Source organism: Equus quagga, chromosome 14 (genome assembly GCF_021613505.1).
Source record: "Equus quagga isolate Etosha38 chromosome 14, UCLA_HA_Equagga_1.0, whole genome shotgun sequence".
Classification (NCBI taxonomy): domain Eukaryota; kingdom Metazoa; phylum Chordata; class Mammalia; order Perissodactyla; family Equidae; genus Equus; species Equus quagga.
This window is the reverse complement of record NC_060280.1, coordinates 60,406,461-60,426,760: the sequence shown is the minus strand read 5'-3', so window position 1 is coordinate 60,426,760 and position 20,300 is coordinate 60,406,461. Positions and strand designations below refer to the sequence as shown.

General features: G+C 44.1%; 4 protein-coding genes across 4 annotated transcripts; 2 read left to right on the top strand and 2 right to left on the bottom strand.

Annotated features, from left to right (window-relative positions):
• Positions 1 to 3,401: 3,401 nt before the first annotated feature.
• On the bottom strand, positions 3,402 to 7,002 carry HSPB2 (heat shock protein family B (small) member 2). Its single transcript, XM_046638386.1, has 3 exons — positions 6,307 to 7,002; positions 4,546 to 4,709; positions 3,402 to 4,056 (listed from the first exon to the last, which is right to left on the bottom strand). The coding sequence occupies exons 1-3, from the start codon at positions 6,309 to 6,311 to the stop codon at positions 3,602 to 3,604; spliced, it is 624 nt and encodes a 207-aa protein (XP_046494342.1). The 5' UTR covers positions 6,312 to 7,002; the 3' UTR covers positions 3,402 to 3,601.
• Positions 5,547 to 8,918, top strand: CRYAB (crystallin alpha B). Its single transcript, XM_046638387.1, has 3 exons — positions 5,547 to 5,907; positions 7,009 to 7,131; positions 8,579 to 8,918. Exons 1-3 carry the CDS (start codon positions 5,707 to 5,709, stop codon positions 8,777 to 8,779), a joined length of 525 nt encoding a protein of 174 aa, XP_046494343.1. The 5' UTR covers positions 5,547 to 5,706; the 3' UTR covers positions 8,780 to 8,918.
• Positions 8,919 to 11,039: 2,121 nt separating this feature from the next.
• On the bottom strand, positions 11,040 to 14,859 carry CFAP68 (cilia and flagella associated protein 68). Its single transcript, XM_046684563.1, has 4 exons — positions 14,430 to 14,859; positions 12,184 to 12,414; positions 11,588 to 11,654; positions 11,040 to 11,337 (listed from the first exon to the last, which is right to left on the bottom strand). Exons 1-4 carry the CDS (start codon positions 14,472 to 14,474, stop codon positions 11,162 to 11,164), a joined length of 519 nt encoding a protein of 172 aa, XP_046540519.1. The 5' UTR covers positions 14,475 to 14,859; the 3' UTR covers positions 11,040 to 11,161.
• FDXACB1 (ferredoxin-fold anticodon binding domain containing 1) lies at positions 13,397 to 19,207 on the top strand. Its single transcript, XM_046684562.1, has 6 exons — positions 13,397 to 13,420; positions 14,774 to 15,072; positions 15,309 to 15,465; positions 16,395 to 16,598; positions 16,766 to 16,924; positions 17,295 to 19,207. The coding sequence occupies exons 2-6, from the start codon at positions 14,901 to 14,903 to the stop codon at positions 18,475 to 18,477; spliced, it is 1,875 nt and encodes a 624-aa protein (XP_046540518.1). The 5' UTR covers positions 13,397 to 13,420; positions 14,774 to 14,900; the 3' UTR covers positions 18,478 to 19,207.
• Positions 19,208 to 20,300: the final 1,093 nt, after the last annotated feature.

Below are 20,300 nucleotides of genomic sequence, written 5' to 3'. Positions count from 1 at the left end.
TCACACAGCCAGGCTCCAGGTGAGACCTATCTCACCTTTGGGATTTGGAACTGTTTTGATGAAGCCGTGAACTTTGAGCTTCAAGCTTCAGTGAAAAGAAACCTGAGATAGAAAAGGGCTCTGGGTTTCCTTAGGAAATGTTTCTTTACTACTCACACTGTCACTGAAATACAGTCTCTATAATGGAGTAAAGAGTCTTACCTTAGGTTTCCCCAGAACTACTCAGGTTTAATTGAGTTTCACTTTCAAGGTAATCAGTAGCAGTTTCTCATTATCCCTGTCAGAATCTGGGTTTGAATACTGGAGTCACTTGGAAACTTAAATTTAGGGATATGGATTCCTTTTACATTCTCCTTTGCTATTGGAATTAATGTGAGCAAATTACTTTTTTCTAGGATTGTAAAATGGAGGACCGAACTCATTACCTAATCTCTGTTCTGGTCAAAAATCATATGATTCTATGATTGGAATGGCCTCAGCACTTCTTCTTTTTTTTTTTTCCAAAGATTTTATTTTTTCTTTTTCTCCCCAAAGCCCCCTGGTACATAGTTGTATATTTTTAATTGTGGGTCCTTTTAGTTGCAGCTTGTGGGTTACTGCCTCAGCATGGCCTGATGAGCAGTGCCATGTGCGCACCCAGGATGCAAACAGGCGAAACCCTGGGCCACCTAAGCAGAGCACACAAACTTAACCACTTGGCCATGGGGCCGGCCCCTCAGCAGTTCTTAAAAACTCACTTCCCCATCCCCAGTACTGAACTACAGAATCTCCACTTAGACAACTCAGCTTCTCCTTCCAATGACCCAAAGTAAGACTCATTCCACACTCAACAGCAGCTAGGATGCAGTTGAGTAAATTCCTCTGTAGAAAATATGGGCTGCAGGAGAATTTATGAAACCTGTAAGGTTTGTCTTCAGTTCTCCCACCCCATCTGTAGTGTCTTGCACAGATGCCCAGTTATTTGTGTGCCTCTTATGGATAGTCAGGACCTAGCACTCAGCCCTGCACTCCACAGAGAGTATCATGGACTCTTGAGTCCTCCTCATCTTCTTTCCTTATGAAAAATGGCAATATTAAGAAGGACAGCCTTAAAGGTTTGTGGTTAAGACTAAATGAGATAATGTGTATAAAGTTCTAGTCCAGGGTCTGGCACACGGGAAGCTTACAATAAGCCCTAGCTATTGTTATTATTACTTCTTATTCTCAGCTAATTGTCATCAGCTAATGTGGTAAAGCATCTTACTGTATTATTATCTTGTGCTGAATCATTGCACTAGCATCTTATTTCATAGCCATGCCTCTCCCCAGCAATCCATTCCACCCTCTACCATTAACTATATTCTTTTCATGCTGTTACCCAAACTTCTTAGCCTGGCACTCAAAGCCCTCCACAATCTGGTCCCTTTCCAGCCACTTTCTCTAATTTAGAGGAAAACATTTAAGAGATTTTATATGACCAGAAACTCCAAAGGAACCAACAGTGTTCTAGTAGCCAGAAAACCCAATACACCTAAAGTAATATCAATAGAAGTCTAGAGTGATAAACGTGAGTATTGATTATTCTATTGAAGTCTGTACCAGTCAGTCCATGACCCGAATAATAATTTTAGGTTGACGTGTTGAGTTTCAAGTTATGTTGTCAAAAGCCAGTGTGTTCAAGAGAAAGTTGTCTGGGTAATAAGTGGCATAGAAAGTCCTATATGATATGGTTAAAAGGACTGGGCATGTTTAGTTGGGAAAGGGAAGCCTTAGGAGGACACAATGGTTATCTTTAAATATCTGAAGGACTCTCAAGTGAAAGAAGGATTGTATTTACTTTCTGAACATAACCAGAACCAATGGGCAGAAGTTACTGAAATGCAGATTTTGGTTCAATAGAAGGAAGAATTTGTAACAGATATGTCCAAAAAGAAAATCAATTGGGCTACCTTATGAAGTTCTAAGTTCTCTGTCGCTCAAAATGTCCCAAAAGAAGTTGATTAATAATCTTAAGAGAATTTAATTGGGATAGGGATTTGGACTAAATCAGAGGTCTCAAATTTTTTTCTAGCTAAGGAACCTTTTAAAGCTTATGTGTAAATCCCAGTTACAAGACAGATCAATGTGAAGCTGTTCTGGTTGAAGTCTGAGTAGGATCCTTTCTTTATTCTTTTTCTTCTCAACTAGGTATTAAGATTCCTGAGAGTAGACAATAGAAGACCATAGTTTTTATAATTTATATTTACAATGTGTATCCTCCATAGTGTATCACTTGGGGTTTGATAAATATTTATTGAATGAATGAACAAATGAATATATCAGTAGTTACTTCTCTGAGGCATGCCTTCATTTTTAATTGATGGCAATCCTTCAACCAAAAATTGAATTCTTCAAGTGAGGCTTCTTATCCTAGGGGTCTGCAGATCCCTAAGAGGGGCATATGCATGGATCTCAAGAGCTGTTGAACCTATTCAAATTGTATGCTAAATTTGGGAGCATGTGCCCTTTTTTGGTAAGAGAATCTATAGCTTCTGTCAGATTTTCAAATGAGTCTGTAACCCAACAAAATTAAGAATTAACCACTTTAGTGGAAGAATTTCATGTGCCCACCACAGCCTGATAAAAGATATATTTTGGAGCAGGGAGATCTTCTGGACACTCCGCAAATCATACACACACATGCTCTCTTGATTACAGAGAGTAACTGAGAGGTCAAACCCCCAGACTTTCCTGAACACACCATACCACTAGTATTAAGACTACTTCCAAGGGAAGTTTCCCTGGCCATTGCCACCACACCAATAGCCCTAGATCCCTGCATTTAGTCTCTGATTGGGTGAGGTGATGCAGTGACTCCTCTCTTTGGGATGTTCCAAGATTAGAGACAAATACTTTCTTTTATGGGCCTCCCATGTGCAGAGGGTGGGGAGACTTTGGGGTTTGGTGACAATGGCAGAGGTTTCTGTGTTTGTGCCCCTGTGTATGCATACTTGGTCCCTCAGAATCAGAGAACATTTTCAGCAGACAGACCTGAGTATGGGAAAACAGGGCTTTAGGCAACTCTCTCCAGCCAAAACCTATTTTCCCAACCCCTACCCAAAACAGGCCAGACAGTCTGGAGACCCTTGTTTTTGTGTCTCTAATCACCAGCTCAGACAGTGCCCTCTGGGCTGTTTGGATGGCATATCCCTTTTCCCTCCCAGGATCACTCTCTCTTTTGTTGCATTGTGAGAAATGGCTAGGAATTTGATGTGGAGCCAGTGTCAGCTTCCGGGTGTGACCTCAGCATGCAAGTGTGAGCTCAGGGCGCTGTGACGTTGGGCACATCTAACTGAGAAGCTTTTTGTCTAGCTGGCTATTGACCTCCTCCCTCCCTGCCCATCCCATCCTCCAGGCCGCAGAATAGGGAGCAGCACAAACAAGGCCCTGAGATTTGGGTTTATTCAGCTCCACCCAGAACTAAACCAAAGGCTATGACACGTCCCAAGGGACCAAACCACACATTGTGGACCATGCACTCTTCCCTTCCCCCAAGGATGCTGCTACCTCTGGGGTGGTGGGCAGCTGCTCGTATCACCGCAGGAGGTAGAAAGGGGTTCGCTGGGTGCTAGGTCTGTGGCACTCAGGGCTCAACTGTGGCTCCCTCTTCCTCTTCCTCTGGATCAGGAGGCGCAGGGAGCAGGGAGATGTAGACCTCATTGACCTCTGTGTCCAAATGTCGGCCACCCCGAGGTGCCTCCAGGTTAAGGATGCCATCATGCGAGAGAGCAGCGCGGACCCGCCAGGGGTCGACATCAGCAGGCAGGACATAGGTGCGGCAGAACTCTCGGGACACGAAGCCGTGGCGGTCCAGGCGCTGGGGGTGCCGGGCAGACACCTCCAGCAGGTTGTCCACAGTCCTCACAGTCACCTCATCTGGGGTAAAGTGGCTCACATCCAGAAATGCCTGGAACTTGCCCTCACTGAGCCTGAGCTCAGAAGCCCCTGCCCTGCTGCCCTCCCCAGCTTGGGCAGCCCGAGGTCGGACATAGTAGCCATGGTAGAGGGTGGGGGTCAGGATTTCTTCTGGCAGGAGGCCTGAGGGGCAGAGAGAGAGAAGACAAGAGGCAGGATGAGGGAGCATGAGGTGGGAACAGGGGTGAAATGAGAGGAGATCAGGAGATGAGGATTGGGGACAGCAGGAGGGGGATCAGGAGAAGCAGGGAAGGGAAGGAGAGGAACATAGGGGCTAGGAGGCAGCTGGGGAGAGGCGATTGAGAACGGAACTGAGATGGGGGTAGAGAAGGGCAAACCAAACCACCACTGGGTGGACAAGAGGAACAAAGCACACTGGGGGTGGCAGGAGGCAGGTATCAGAGCTTTGCGGGCTCCAAGTCTGCACTGAGGTCACTAGGAAAGGGAGACAGCCCTGCCTGGAGGGGGGCAGGGGGAGTCTGGTGCGGGAGATGGCTTGCCCCAGGAGTTCAGTTAAGCCCGGAGTGGGGTGGAGGCCAGTACCATTGGGAGGTCAGCCCAGAATTTCAGGAGGTGGGGGTGGGAGGCAAGAGAGTGGTGTCTGTGCCATACCTTCTCCGAAGCGCTGCTCACCCAGGCGGCTCGGGTTGGCAAATTCGTACTCGGCGGTGGCCGGGTGGGCATGTGGCACTGAGCGGCCCGACATGGCTGCAGACTCGTCGGCGGTCCTAGACCGAGGTGCAGCCCCAGCGACGCAGCGGGACCCCTCCAGCTGCCTGGAGAGACAGGGCTCACTTGGAGGTGGGGGCGGGGTCTACACCACCCAAAATAGTGCCGAGCCTCAGGAGGAGGGGCGGGAGCCGGGGCCCTGAGTGCCAGCGACGAGTGTGACCAGCGCCGCCTGGACCCCCGTCCCCTCCCCCCCTTCAGCTGTCGCAGGGGGCCTGAGAGGACAGCTGGGGGTCCTGGCTGGGGAGCGAGCTGCAGCCGGGAGGCTGATGCCAGAGGCCCCAGAGAAGAGTACCTGAACCCCTCACAAACAGTTTGCACATTTTCCACACCACCTTTTTCTCCTCTTCAGTTGCAGGCACCCTGCATCCTATTTCATAAAGCTCTCCTGGATTTAATGTTCTTTAGCCATGTAAGGTGAAAGATATAAGAAACCCTTCTATCCTTTTTGCTGGTAGGATGAGGGGTCTTTCTGCCCAAGTTAATGTCAGGGTCCTCTCCTGAACCCAGGTCAACCCAGGGCACCACACAGACGCCTGGCACTGACATGTTGACAATCACTGCTCTCCTCCAGGAACCAACAAAGAGTTAATGTCCCTGGGGCCCTGCCTAGGAAGATTCCAGTTCCTGCCCAGGCCCAAGATAGTTGCTGGCTCGATTCCTCTGGCATGCTAGGCTGGAGAAGAGGAGGAGGGGCACACTGCTGCCTGCTTAGGATTCCTGACTCTGTCCCAACTCCAGAGAAGGGGGGAGGAGGGGCCATTGGGTGTGGACGGAAAGTTAGTGAAACAAGACCAGGACAAGTCACTCGCCAGCTCAGATGTGTTTGTGTTTCTCTTTTCTTAGCTCAGTGAGTCCTGGGTATGTGTCACACTGCCAAATCCCCGATCACAAGTCCCCATGAACGGGCGGTGAGCTGGGATAATAAAACCCCTGACATCACCATTCCAGAAGCTTCACAAGACTGCATATATAAGGGGCTGGCTGTAGCTGCAGCTGAAGGAGCTGACCAGCCAGCTGACCCCCCACATTCACCAGGCCACCATGGACATCGCCATCCACCACCCGTGGATCCGCCGCCCCTTCTTTCCTTTCCACTCCCCCAGCCGCCTCTTTGACCAGTTCTTCGGAGAACACCTGTTGGAGTCTGATCTCTTCCCAACCTCTACTTCCCTGAGTCCCTTCTACCTTCGGCCGCCCTCATTCCTGCGGGCACCCAGCTGGATTGACACTGGGCTCTCAGAGGTAAGTCTCCCCTCTGCCAGGACAGGGGAGTTCTTCCTGGAACCTCCTGGAAACAACTCCATCTGCTCTTCTTTTCCTCCCTGCCTAAATCTGGCAATGTCTAAGTGTCTTAGGTACTTGTGCATCCAGCAGTGAAGAAAGATAAGGTTACTAGTGCCTCCCTCCTCCAGTCACCTGTTTGTATTTGATGTTCCTCTATATCCTATTTCTTACATTTTTTCCATGCACTATGAAGATCATCCTCCATTTCCTAACGTCTAAGTGGGATGCTTCTTTCTGGTTTGGTTCATAATGATCCCAGGGAGAGAGCTGTCTTCAGACTCCTTTTCTCAACTCTTCTAATACCTCATACACCTGACAAATTTTATCAGCTGAAGTTTCAGAGCCAGAGAGTCTTACCTCATCCTGAGCTTTTCATCCCTCTGCCTGGAGCTGGAGACAGCAACCAACTATTTTCTTCCTTTCTATTCCCTCTTCTGTGATTTTCCGGGTTTCTCAGGGCTAACAGGGCACTGGCCTGGGTCCAAGACTAATGAGGAAAGAATGTAGGTCTAGTCTTGGGACCCCCACTTGTCCTAAGAGGGTGGGAGAATGGCGTGAGCAGATAAGGTTGACAGAAGCTGTCACAGATAACACTCTGGTTTAAAAATATTCCAGTGTGAGTAAACAGGAGCTAAATAGGCAAGGGCTTTGGAAGGACAAATCAGGGCCAGCAGAACATTCCAGACTGAGTGGGTGGGAAACTTGGCAGAGACCTGAGCAAGAAGAAGGGGGCTTTGTCTTACAGACAAATGACAAGGCCAGGCATTGGGATTAGAGAGGCAGCCGAAGCCATGCCCAGACTCATCCTTGTGATTGGTCCCCTGGGTGGCCTGTCATCTTCCCTGTCCCTGTAAATAAAGTTTGGGCCTTGGGTACCACTGTGGTGGCTGCCTTGAACCAGAGAGCCATGTTTATTAAAAAAGGGATTTTTAGCCAAAAAGAGGAGGATAAACTTCCTGGACAGAAAGCAAGTTTGCAGACCGACGAGACTGCAATAGTGTAATCCACATTTCTCCCATCTTTTCTCCTACCCCCTCTTCTCTGCTTTGCTATTTCTAGATGCGTCTGGAGAAGGACAGATTCTCTGTCAACCTGGATGTGAAGCACTTCTCCCCAGAGGAACTCAAGGTCAAGGTGCTGGGAGATGTGATTGAGGTGCACGGCAAACATGAAGAGCGCCAGGTGTGTATCTTGTTTTCTCTTCTGCTCATTCATTCAGTGCATACTGCATGCCAGACACTGCCATCAGCCTCTGAGGCTGGTAGCATGCCAGTACTAAGCCAAAAGGGTCTGGAATAGAGATAGAACTATTGTTGTTGTTTTGGCCAGAGAAGAGATCTTTGTTGTTTGTTTATTTTGATTTGATTGCCTTAGATGGGATAGATGGGGTGTTCACTTCCCATTTAAGCCAGTAGTTCTCAACTTGGCTGCATTAGAATCAGGAGGGGAATTAAAAAAAAAAAAAATCCCAATGCTCAGGCATATTCCAGACCAATTAAATGAGAATTTTTTGGAGTGGCACTCAGGCATCAGCGTTTTAAAAATCTCTCTAGGGACCGGCCCCGTGGCTGAGTAGTTGGGTTCGCACGCTCTGCTGCAGCGGCCCAGGGTTTCATGGGTTCAGATCCTGGGCGCGGACGTGGCGCTGCTCATCAAGCCATGCTGAGGCGGCATCCCACATGCCACAACTAGAAGGACCCACAACTAAAAGAAATATTCAACTAGGTACTGGGGGGCTTTGGGGAGAAAAAGGGAAAAAAAAATCTCTCTAGGTAATTCTAACGTACAGTCTAGGTTGAGGACCACTGATTTGCACCCTGAAGGCCCTTGAACTTGGGACTTTTCTTTTAGATGTTCAGGAATCCTCTTCTCTTTAGCTCATCTTAAGGCTGAACTACTTGGTTTGCCTAAATTTTCAAACTGTACTCAGCTTCTAATACTCTGGAGCTCATGTGGAAATCAGTTAATTGAGAGCCTGTCTGGATAAATGCTTGAGATTGAGCAGGCATAAGGGTAGGGGTCAACTACTCTTTAGCAGAATTCTGAAGAATGGAAAACCTTCTCATTGCTTTCTGGAAGGGTTTTTTAATGAGTTTGCTTCTTACCAATCAGTGATAACTCTGTGCATCAAACAGTACAGTTTGGGGTCCTCAGGCTGTTCACGTTTTGCTCATATGATTTAAGTTTGGGTCATAGTCTCTCTAGATGGAGTCCTTTTTTTTTTTTTTTATTTTTTAGCAGCAGTCCTATTGGTCTGGAACATTCTGGGACATTCCTGAAGAGTCAGGATATTTTCTGGGTTTCCTCAGGGACTCAGATTTTCAATGCCAGATGATATTCCAAATCCTGTAGGCCCAACAAACATTGATCTAAACCTTTGGGAAATACCCTTAAATATCTCCATGCCTCAGGAAGTTTTGGCTGTTTCAGACTTTCAAAATTCTCATTGGTAGGAGTGACTACCTAGGCAACTTCATCTTAGCCCCAAACAGAACAGCTATATAGCTTTCTCTCATGTTGCCATGACATTTGGTGACACCTAAGGGAAAAGAGGATGTCTTGGTTCTAGGCAAGTAGTGCTATTTCCTGTTCTTATCTTTCTACCTCTTTCCTCATTCTCTTGGATTAGGATGAACATGGTTTCATCTCCCGGGAGTTCCACAGGAAATACCGAATCCCAGCTGATGTGGACCCTCTTGCCATTACTTCCTCCCTGTCATCTGATGGGGTCCTCACTGTGAATGGACCAAGGAAACAGGCCTCTGGCCCTGAGCGTACCATTCCCATCACCCGCGAAGAGAAGCCTGCTGTCACTGCCCCCAAGAAGTAGATGTCCTTTCTCTAACTGCATTTTTTAAAACAAGAAAGTTTCCCCACCAGTGAATGAAAATCTCGTGACTAGTGCTGAAGCTTATTAATGCTAAGGGCAGGCCCAAACTATTAAGCCAATAAAATATTATTCAGCAACAGATAACTGTCTTGTGTTTGAATATTCCATGTTCTAAAATAAATGTACAAATACAGCAGATCCATTTAATCATCCCATTATGATTTAGGGGGCTCCAGGGATATTAGACTCAGAATGACTGTCTCCACCACTTACTAATGGTAAAAATTTAGCAAGTCACTTAACCTTTCTGCTCTTCAGGGCTTCCATTTATAACATGGGGTACTGATTTGTACGGTTGTTGTAAGGAGTAAATTAAGGAGAAAAAGTAGGTAAAGCCGTTGGGAGAATTCAAGGAATATAGGTTCCTCTCTCTCTTCCCTCTTTGATTTTGGGCCTCAGTTCTAACAACAAATATGAAGAAACTCTGGATAACAAGACACAAAAGGTCTTAGTGCATCTCTGAAATTAATCATGTCACCAGGGAGGAGATGGTGTCCGCAATGTTATTTATTTTCCTACTGATAAACATTGCCTTCAGTTGATTCACAGGAACAATAAATAGGACTTGGGTAATTAAACAAGCCTCTTAGATGTAGTCTCTAAATTACCCAGCAAACACCTATTAAAACTAAGAATGGGAAATATCCAATTCAATGACCCATCCTAAAAAACTTTTTTAAGAATTACAATTAATAACTGATCAATAAACGATTCTATTATTTAGCTTCAACAAAGACTCTACAAACACACTTCCATTTCACTTTTGTGGGTCTAGACAAAACTTCTGACTCAATTAATGAAAAATAGCCCTCGTGTAGGTTGTCTGGCATGAATGTTTAGAGATAACTCTTATTTTTCTGTAGCAGCTTCCAGCTGATTTCTGATTTCTCACAAGGACTGACCAGGAGGTGAAGTTAGATTCTTGCCTTTACAAAGCCTACAGTTTGGGGTCAGCCCTGCTTTTAAAATACTCCACATGGAATAGTTGTCAAAATCTTTCACGTTACCAGGGTGTGGAACTAGGACAACACAAATTGCAACTCTACACAGGTTCAAAATGTTTTCTTAAAAAACAACTTCCTAACAGTCTGAAATGCTGTGATCTAGCTGGAAGTCAGATTTCTCTACACTTACCGACAACTTTTGTCGTTGTGGAGCAGATGCTGTTGGCTGCCTAACCAACCTATTATTTACCACCTTCAGTCTTGCCAACAGTACCCCAATAAATCAAAGTCTGACTATTAGATCATCATATTTATGTTTTTGACAAATTCATTCAGAATGTGCATGGTCACTTTTTTATTACCACACCCAAGTTAGACTAGTTCTTTACTGTTATTCTTTTCCAGATCACACCCTTTGCTATGGCTGTTCATAGTAATTAGTATAGGACTTTTCTAGTCCAGCAGAAGTTTTGTGTTTTTTTTGTAACTTTCTAATTAGCTCATCTATAATTCTACTTCATTCCTTGTGTCTGAATTATGCAAGTAGATTAAGGCAATTCTAACTAGCATTTATTTTCCTTTTTAATATTAACCAACATTTATTGAGTGCTTACTATATGGTAGGCACTGTGCCGACTGCTTTACCTTTTTTATTATTTAATTAATTATTATTTTTTTTTTTGAGGAAGATTAGCCCTGAGCTAACATCTGCTGCCAATCCTCCTCTTTTTGCTGAGGAAGTCTGGCCCTGAGCTAACATCTGTGCCCATCTTCCTCTACTTTATATGTGAGACGCCTACCACAGCATGGCTAGCTAAGTGGTGCCATGTCCACACATGGGATCCGAATCGGCAAACCCCGGGCTGCTGAAGCGGAACGTGCGCATTTAACCACTGTACCACCTGGCCGGCCCCTGTCTACTTTTGTATATTTTAAATTCTAATAATTAAAAAAAATTTTCTTTTTCTAGTACTTAAGAGGGGATGTTCATTAAGGTTACAATAAAGTTACACTATCTGAGCATGACTACTAGCTCATATCCAGAAAGCCTCTAACCAAATGTAACCTAAGTCATGTGGGATTTTGCAGTTCTGCCACTGATGACAGGCAGGGAAGAGCAGAGGGGTTGTAGATTTGAGAGAAATAATTTTTTAATGCCCTTCTACAATACCCCTAATGTAGAACTAAAAGCAGACATAATTAACTTAAATTTGACATTTAAATCTTGGTTAAAACAAAAAAAAAGGGATAGGGAATATTTTCTGTGGTTTATTTATTGAGAGTGAAACTGTGCTACAGTCAGCTAAATTCTTAGTTGTGCTTAGAATGTGCTCCCTCCTACATTCTACTCTGGAAAAATGAAGCTTCTTATTCTTTGTTAGAATCCTGGACCCTGAAATTGGCAGTTATTAGGATTCCACAGACAGATGGAGTGATGCTCTATTTCAGGCTTTGAATAGCTACTCATATAAGTTGACTTTTCTGTGCATTTGTATCGAGGAGGATCCAGCTCAGGTTGGTGTCCTGGGAACCAGTGAGGCTCGCGCTTAAATCCTGAGGGAAGAGACAAGAGAAGGAAAGACAAGTGGAATCAGTCAACAATAAGGACTCTTAGTAACCAATCTCACTCTTATTTCTGAGGAAATAGACAATGAATACTGTCAAAATTGAAAAAGAGAGAAATCATTCACTCGTTCTTTCACTTATTCACTCATTCAGTTTACTTTTATTTGAGTTCCTCCTACATTCCAGGCACTGAGTTAGGTCCTGGGAATATAAGAATTAAAAAGAATAGTCCACCTACTACGGGTTGAAAGTGGTGTTTTGTTGTTGTAGCTTGTATCATATGTTGTTTCAAAGTAGTGTCCAAACTGGAAAGAAAAAGTAATAGATTAAAAACATAGGAATCTCTAACCAATATTAGGAAATAAAGTACACAATGACATGAATTCTAACAGGCTGTGCCATATTTAAGATCGACTAGAGGTCTATATGTCATTACCCTATATTCTACTAACTTTCGTATCTTTTGTATGTTTGTTTGCGTAGGAGAGATCTAAGGGCAAGATGCAGATAAAACATAAGTCTAGGCAGGCAAGGACTAGGGAGCAGCTAGCCTGAGATAGAAGGCATTATATATTTCTGGAGATGAATAAAGTCTGAACAGAAGCAAGAGAAAAAGAGTACTACCCATCCTTTTACTATCTTATGATAATATAATATTCAATTTCATAGTGAAGTGAGATACGTGTTCCATTGAGGACTGCCGCCCTCCCCCAACCACTTGGACAGAAGCCTGAGAGACCTCAGCATTGGAAGTTGTCAGATTCCTGACTCTCAAACAGCTACTGGTGTTTCTTTTGCTAACTGAAGGAAACAAAGAAGAGAAAGTTGGATTACCTGGGAAGGCAAGGGTTTGGGCTGCACAATATTCCTTAGGTCATATCTTTCCTGGTTCCAGTTGCCCATCAGGGTATGGTTCGAATAGGCATTCTCATTAGTGGTGCATCTCCATCCATACTGGCAAAACTTGGACATATCATTCCAATCGGTCCACACTTCAGCATGGCCATCTGCATTAATGAGGCTGCCGTAGTGTGGGTTTGCAAGGTAACGGGCAAGAGACTGTCTCTGGAAATAGGTGAGAATAGAAAAGCTTGCTGCACAAACCAGAGAGCAGAAAAGGGATCCCTTTCTTATCCTTGGCCAAACATTACATAAGCACATCTTACTAAAGATCTAGGCTTTCCTCCCAATGTAATTGTTGTGGTTCTGTTTTTTTCTCTTCAGGTTCATTGAATGCTTTGACTTATCCTCTCAATCAGCAGTAGTGGATGACTATGTAGATTAAAGGCCCCCCACCAAAAGACAGGAAAACCTTCAGTATCCCCAATACTATATAGAGAACTAGCTAAATGTTCAGGTAATTTTGAGATGTAGGAGTTTAAGGACTAAGAGTATTCCTATAGTCAAAGAGAATAGGGAGAAGTGAGAGATGGATAACTAGATAACACAATAAACGATCAATAAATAATAGTTTCCTTTCTTCTATGCCCAGGTCAAATGCCACTTCCCCCGTGACGCCTTCTGTCAAGTTAACTTCTCTCTCCTTTGTCTCATACTGAATTTTATGTTCACATCTTTCTATATTTATAACTTTCTACCATATGTTAGAATTCTTCAAGTATGTGTCAAATATCCTATGCTGAACTGTACATCCCTTGAGAACAGTATCTGAGTCTTACTCATTATCGCACCCTCTCCTTTTGCCTGCCCTCCCAATCAACAGTGCTTCGCACATAGCAGATGACAGGTCTGAATTTCAACTTTTTGTAAGGAATCAAAAGCCTAACCATTTTTATTTTTGGCCAAAAGATGAGTCTGGTATCTTGGCTTAGGAGAGCAAGATAATACCTTGTCTGAAGAACAGTAATTTGATGCTGAGCTCGTGTTGTCTGAAGATTTTATAAGAGAGTGAAAGTAAATCTTACTCTGCCATTCCATGTTCTTTAAAGGAAGAGATGTTACCAAACCTGGCCCTCCCACTTCTCCAAGCAAAGGAAGAATGTAGATCACCCAGATCACCATAGCCAGGTGGTCATGATTTCGGAGTCACCTCTCACCCACCTTTCCACAGGTAGGGACACAGCCAATACTGTAGGTTAAAGGTAGCTACCCTCACACCATGTGCCTTTGTGAAGATAAATGCACACACTGATGTCAACAAACAGCATGATGACTAAAGAGTAGCTAGGCCCACAAAGTCTAAGAGGCCTAGTACTCAGACTGCAGACCAAGGTGACACTATGCCTGGGGCTCTAAGGACAGACATAACCATCCACTTAGTTGTCTAAGCCTGAAACCTGGGGCTTACCTTTGATTTTGATTTCTCTTTCAACCCGTTATATCCATCCAACCACTAGGTTTTGCCGATTTTTGAATCAGCCCACTGGCCTCCATCCCCACTGCCAGGTTCCAATTCAGATCACTAACAGTCTTTGTCTCCATTACTGCACTAGCCTCCTATCTGATCTCTGCCATCAGCCTTTTTCTTCTCCAGTCCTTTCTCCATAGGAAAGCAGAACTTTTGAAAAGAAAAATCTAATTGTGCCAGCTTCCTATTTAAAATCTTTCAGTGGCTCGCCACTGTTTTCAGAATAAGGTTGAGATTGTTAAAATAGCTTACAGCACTCTACACGACCTGGCCCCAGCTTAACTCTTCAGGCTCATCTGTTCCCCACTCTCCCTGTAACTACATTTCAGGCAAACTCAACTACCTCATGCTTTTGTGTATATTGTTCCTTCTGCCTCTTCACTTCTCTTGACCCGGGTAAGGGGTACTTTTTCCCTTCCTTGGCTTTCAGCTCAGGTTCACTTCATCCAGAGAATCTTTCCACTTCACCCCAAAACTTGGTAAGCTTCTGCTGTGTGCTCTCATAGCATCCTGAATTACTCCACTCATAACACCGCATCCCACTGTCTCAGAATTGCCTGTTTTGCTGTGCATTCTCCACCAGACTACAAGCTTAGTAGAAATCACAGGCCACATCTTGCTCATCCATGTATCTAATCGCACTCACAGTGGCCTGGCACATTACAGGCACTCAACATTTCTTGAATGAATAAAAGGTAGGAGATATAACCACCTGGAGAAATCCCGAGCAGCAGAGGCAATGGGCAGCAGCAGCCATTTCCGACGAGATGAAGGCTGTTATAAAATCCTCTGTGACAACAACTTGCAAGACACAGCCCCACCTCTCCTTGGCCTCAGCCCCGCCCCGCTTCTTTCACCCAGAACTCGCCTCATGGCCTGCCCCTCTGCGCTAGTGACTGCTTGTGACCTCATGCAGGTGTGACGAAGTCGCTTAGAGCCGGCCTTGGGCTAAAAGACATTTATTTTGACACTCCCGAGCGGGTGGAGGAGCGAGGGGACGGGGTGGCCGGTTTCTCGCTTTTGCATTCATGTCTATCTTCCTCCATGGATGTCAAGACAACCGGACGCTGTGGGCGCGTCATCAACCAGCGACCGGTGAAGAAGAGGTGACGAGAAACCTGCGAAGGAAGTGACGTAAGAAACGAGCGCCTCTGAGAACGCCAGCAGGGAGCACGTGGAGGCCATGGCCCCTCGGCGCCTCCTGTTGGTTGGGGAGGGGAATTTCTCCTTCGCCGCCGCTCTGAGCGAGACCCTGGATCCGAGCACCAGTCTAACCGCCACCTGCCTCCAGCGCCCGGCCGACTTGGCCCGGGATCCGGTGGCCCAGGAGAATGTACAGCGCCTGCGCGAGCAAGGTAGCTAGGCCCGCCCCTCCACGAAGCCCGGTGCCTCTGCCCGAGCCGCCCTAAGCGGAAAGGGTGGGCATGTGGGGATCAAAGAGACGTGGGGGCTGCTCTTGATCACCTCCGTGGACAGTTTACAGAGAGTACGCTGTGTGCCTAGACCTGGATTGTTTTGCATGGTTCAGGTTAGGGAGAGGTTTCTCTGGTTCCAGGTCTTAAGATATACTTCTGTGTATATTTTTTGCCAGGTACAGAGGTACGTTTTGGTGTGGACTGCACCCAGCTGGCAGATGCCTTTGAACTGCACGACAGGGAGTTTGATCGAATTTATTTTAACTTTCCACACTATGGACGCAAAGCTGGAGTAGCTAAGAACAGGGAGCTGCTTGCCAAGTTTTTCCAGAGGTGAGGAAAGGAGAGCATTCACAAGTAAAATGTTTAAGATGTACCTTACAGTTCAAGTGCTCAAACATTTTGGTTTGGGAAGTAACGTGTACATGTGTATGATACGTTTAGAAAGAATACAGAGCTCCAAGGGAGCCCACAATCTAGTTGGAAAGGCAGACATACTACCCTAAATACTAAATGAAAGTACAAACTGTGTACTCTTGAGTGTGTAAAGGGAGGATCACTTATTTTTGACAATATGAAATAATGGTACCCAATATAGTCTAATGACTAAGAGCATGGATTTAGGAGCCGAACTGCCTGGATTCAAATCGCCACCCACCACTTAATAGTTGTGTGATTTTGTCAGCTTACTTAATCCTTAGATGCTCTTGCTTCCTCATCTATAAACAGAGGATATTAACGGTAACTATCTCATAAAATTATTGTGAACTTAAAACAGTGCTTTACACTGTTGTACTAAAACTTATAATACTGTTGGAGGACTCTGTGGGTCATAGTTGTCAAGAAACTTTTCACACAGACAGTATTTTAAGTTACTATTTGAAGTATAGAATTTCAATAGGCAGGAGGGGGGTGAAAAGAACAACTTTCTATATGGGGAAGAACACCCTGATCAGTGAATGATGTATAGAAAGTTTGCAGACATTGGCCCTTCTATGACATATAGATGAACAATGCAAATACAAAGCTGGGTAACACCCTGGTCAGCCACAAGTATCAGTTATGAGTTTAACACTGAATTTACATTTTTATTTACTTGCAGTTACTTTCTCTGCATGTTTGAAGTCTAATAGATCTTTGCAAATAGGTATAATTGGATCTTAATTATTTCAAAGCCAAACTATATATATATATATAGCTAACTCCTGTGGTAATTTCTACTTGTTTCTGATAAATGTCTGGTGTCTCCCTCCCCCCGTTAGCTGTACAGACGTTCTTGCAGAGGAAGGAGAGGTCCATGTGGCATTGTGTAGAGGACAAGGTGGGACTCCTGCTGATAAGCCCATGAGAGAATGGCACAACAGTTGGCAAGTGGTTGCCATGGCAGCTCTGGGGGGATTCATTTTAAGTGATGTGTATCCCTTCAGCTGTGAGGCTGTGCCAGGGTACAAGAGCACTGGCTATAGGTAAGTAAGAACAACGGTCTAAGCCTTCTCCTTTTTTCATCCCTTTAATGATGAAAAAAAAAATCTCCTAGGCAAACTTTTCCCCTGCCAATTTCCTGATTTAGTCCCTAGAAATATTTGCCTTCTTTAATAATGACAAACTTCATAGTTGGTGTCTGTTTTGCCAGGAGTCAAGATAAGTCCTTTCATGTAGAAGGTGCTTTGAACCATATCTTTACCCGGAGCCTACCCTTTGAAAGTTTGCAACCCAGAATCTTCAGGATCAAACTGGGTGACCAGTGGTTTTCCTTTCCAGAACCAGAAGCACTTGTAGGAAAGTTGAACAGGTAACCTGTTATTTTACCAGAAAGCACTTCGATCTCTAGTTGTATCTTGATTGGCTTGATGGCAACCATTTACTGAATGGATGCTACATAAATTGTTAATAATGGTGGTACTGTGAATACTTGTCAGTCTGGCCTGCAGAAGCCTGTTTAGAATTAAAAATTGTCATATTTTCTGGTGTATTGTGGGGATGATGGTGTCAGAAATCTGAAACACATGATGTATCTGTTTATGGTAGATGATTTCTTTGTTTCCTTTCAGGATCAACTTAAAGATAATTTTTTCTATACATCTATTTGTGTTTTTAATTCTAGCTACATTATAGTTATCATTTTAAGTTAGAAGAGTTATTTTTTCTGTGTGTTTAAACAGGGGTTTCCTAGAAGCACCTTCATGTCATCCTGTCAAAACCATAAATGAGAAACTCATTGCTGAATTGGACAAAGCTTTCCCTCTTAAAAGGGTGAAGTGTTCCTTCCCTTTGCTGCCACAGGGAGGCACCGGTGTTGTTACTTCTTGGAACTGTGACATTCTATCAGCTGCCTTTTGGATTAGTTTCCACGAAGATAATGCAAATTCTGAGTCCCTGACTGGTGGGACAACAGAAGATATGGAGGACTGTCTAGTGTCATTTTCAGAACTTAGCCTTCCCAAGAGCCCTGGAAGAGACAGTAAGGAAGAAGCTCATGAAGGTATCTATAGCCAAGCCAAGATCTGCCTTAGACCTTCTCTCCTAGTTCATGTTCAGGCTGTCATCCAAGCGCCAGACTTCCTCCCAGGTTCTCTGCACATCCTCAGTGGACCTGTCTTTCAGAAGTGCCGCATTTCGCCTTTCACAATGCCAGCATTTCATGAGACTTTGTTTATCTTTGGGTTTAGTGAAAATCTGAAGGATGGCTGCCTTCAGTCACTACTGGATCACCTGAAGGGCATTCTAGATAACCTTCTAACCCAGACATTCCTGGAGGGCTCTAAGCTAAGCAGTTCGGTGGAATTTGTCTTTCAACCAAATGGGAAAGATTATATGATTAATGTAAAGTCTCATAATTTTGGCCCAGATTGTGCCAAGGATCTGATTATTGGGTCTGTCATCACATCTGCTACAAGCATTTTACACGAAGACCAGTGTTTTGTGTTTGTGTCTATGAACTTGGACCTATTAGCCATGCTTGTCTGGAGTATCTCTGACTGGAGAATGTTGTGGACCTTTGACAACCGTTTCTTGAAGAATTTTGTCCCTGGGAAAATAGAACCCTTTAAAAGCTATTCCCTATATCCACCATGCTATGTGCATGATATTAGTTTTTGGTTAGATGATAAGAAAGGATTTGATGAATTAGAGTTTCATACTTTGGCCCGAGCAGTGTCCCAGGACACTGTCATATCCATACAATTCCTTAGTCGTTTTCAGCATCCAAAGACTGAACAGGTCAGCCTTTGCTATAGATTGACCTACCAGACCTGTGACAAGGCCCTCACCCGGCAGCAGGTAGCATCAATGCAGACCCAGTTTAGGAAGGAGATTCAACAACAACTACATGTGACTCCTCGGTAGTTTAGTAAATTCATTTCTATAGTGTGATCCTCATGGGTGTGGGCATAGATGAAAAAGACCAATTTGTAACTGGTAGTCCTTCTGGACTGTGTTTTTTGTAAAATTTTTTACCTTGTGACTATCGCCATTGTTGGTTGACTCTAAAGATATTTGTAACTCTGTCACTTCAACTTACAGACTATACTGAGATTGGTGACCTTTGGAGCTGGACAATATTTTGATCGTGAGTAATGACTAGGAAAACAAACCAATAAAACAGCATCTTGTACTTCAGATGCTCTGTTGATGAAGAGGCGGTAGAACTTGAATGTCTCATCAAATATGTTAAAAAATAGATTTTCCACACTGTCAGTTCTTCTTCCCTTAGCTCTATTGTATCATCTCACTAAGTCAATATACAAGAGTGGTTTCTGGACCAACATGTATTAGCTTGGGTAAGTTACAAGTGCTCCATAATTAGTATTGGGATCATCGTCATTTTTATTCTGTGGTTGACTACTGTTAAAGTTATGGAACTAATAGAGTTGACACTGGGGTCTGTCTGACTCTAAAGCCTATGTTCTTTCTGCCACTTTCTGTTACTTTGCTTCTCCTTCCATAGTCTTCTTCAACAGTAACCTCTCAACTTTGATTAACTCTAAACTTTGCCCCCCTAGATTTTGGGGTCTTCTGTTGTAAGCATCTCTGAGGGACACTGGGAGATTGGCACAGCCCAGGACTCTGCAGAATGGACTACTCTAATGTGAATTAATGTATGTTCATGTTAACTAATAGGTAGGCTCCACAGACTGGAGTTATATTGTAAACTCTGTGAAGGAAATAACTGTCTTATTTATTCTTGTATTTGGAGAAAAGCATGTGGGAAGGCAAGAATGGAAGCAAAGAAACAAATTAGGTTATTATGGTAACACAAACGAGAGAATGGCGACCTTTATCAGGGTGGTAAGAAGTTGTTAGATTGGGTAATATTTAGAAGGATTTGCTGATGAATTAAATATATGTGCATGGGTTGGGGGGTGTGGGGTTAGAGAAATAGAGGAATCAAGCAGGACTCCTAGGTTTTTGACCTGAGAAACTGGAAGGAAAGAAGTGTCATTAACTGGAATGGGAAAATTGGCAAAGGTTTAAGTTTGGGGAGTGGAGTAAAGAATCAAGGGATCTCTTATGGACACGTGTGTTGCTTACCTCTCCACATAGGTTATAAGCTAATCAAGGGCAGGGAATATGATTTATAGCTTCCTTCTATCCCCAATAGTGCCTGGTACATGGATGAGGTAGCATTTGAGATGGATCTTAAAACAAGGGCAGGGATGTGATGGGAGGATTGTTAGGCAAGGAGCCATGCATGCATTCCAGGCAGAGGACATACAGGAGCAGAGGTAGAGGTAGGCAACACTAGGGGCACTTTTCAGGCTAGTTACTTGGAATGTAAAATGTGTATAGGAAAGTAGTGGGAGATAAAATTAGAAACTAGGTTGAGGCTGGAGTTAGTTCATGAAAGACTGATAGAATAAGGTGTTTGTACTTGATTTGGCAGGCAATAGGAAAAATCTAGTGAGTTTTATTAGGGAAGCAACACTACTCTTCCTTTTACTAAGGAAGAGTTGTGCTTTTGAAAGTTAATTGGACAGTGTTGCACAGGATGAATCTGAGATGGGAGATCCCTGTAAGGATACTATTGTAGTAGTCCTAGGCAGAGGCAAGGAGGGGCCTGCATTAGAGTGAAATGAAAAGGAGATGGATATATGAGATACAGCTAGGCTGGGATGTCTGAAATCGGTAATTAATAATTTCATGTAGGAATTGAGCAATATGATAAATCT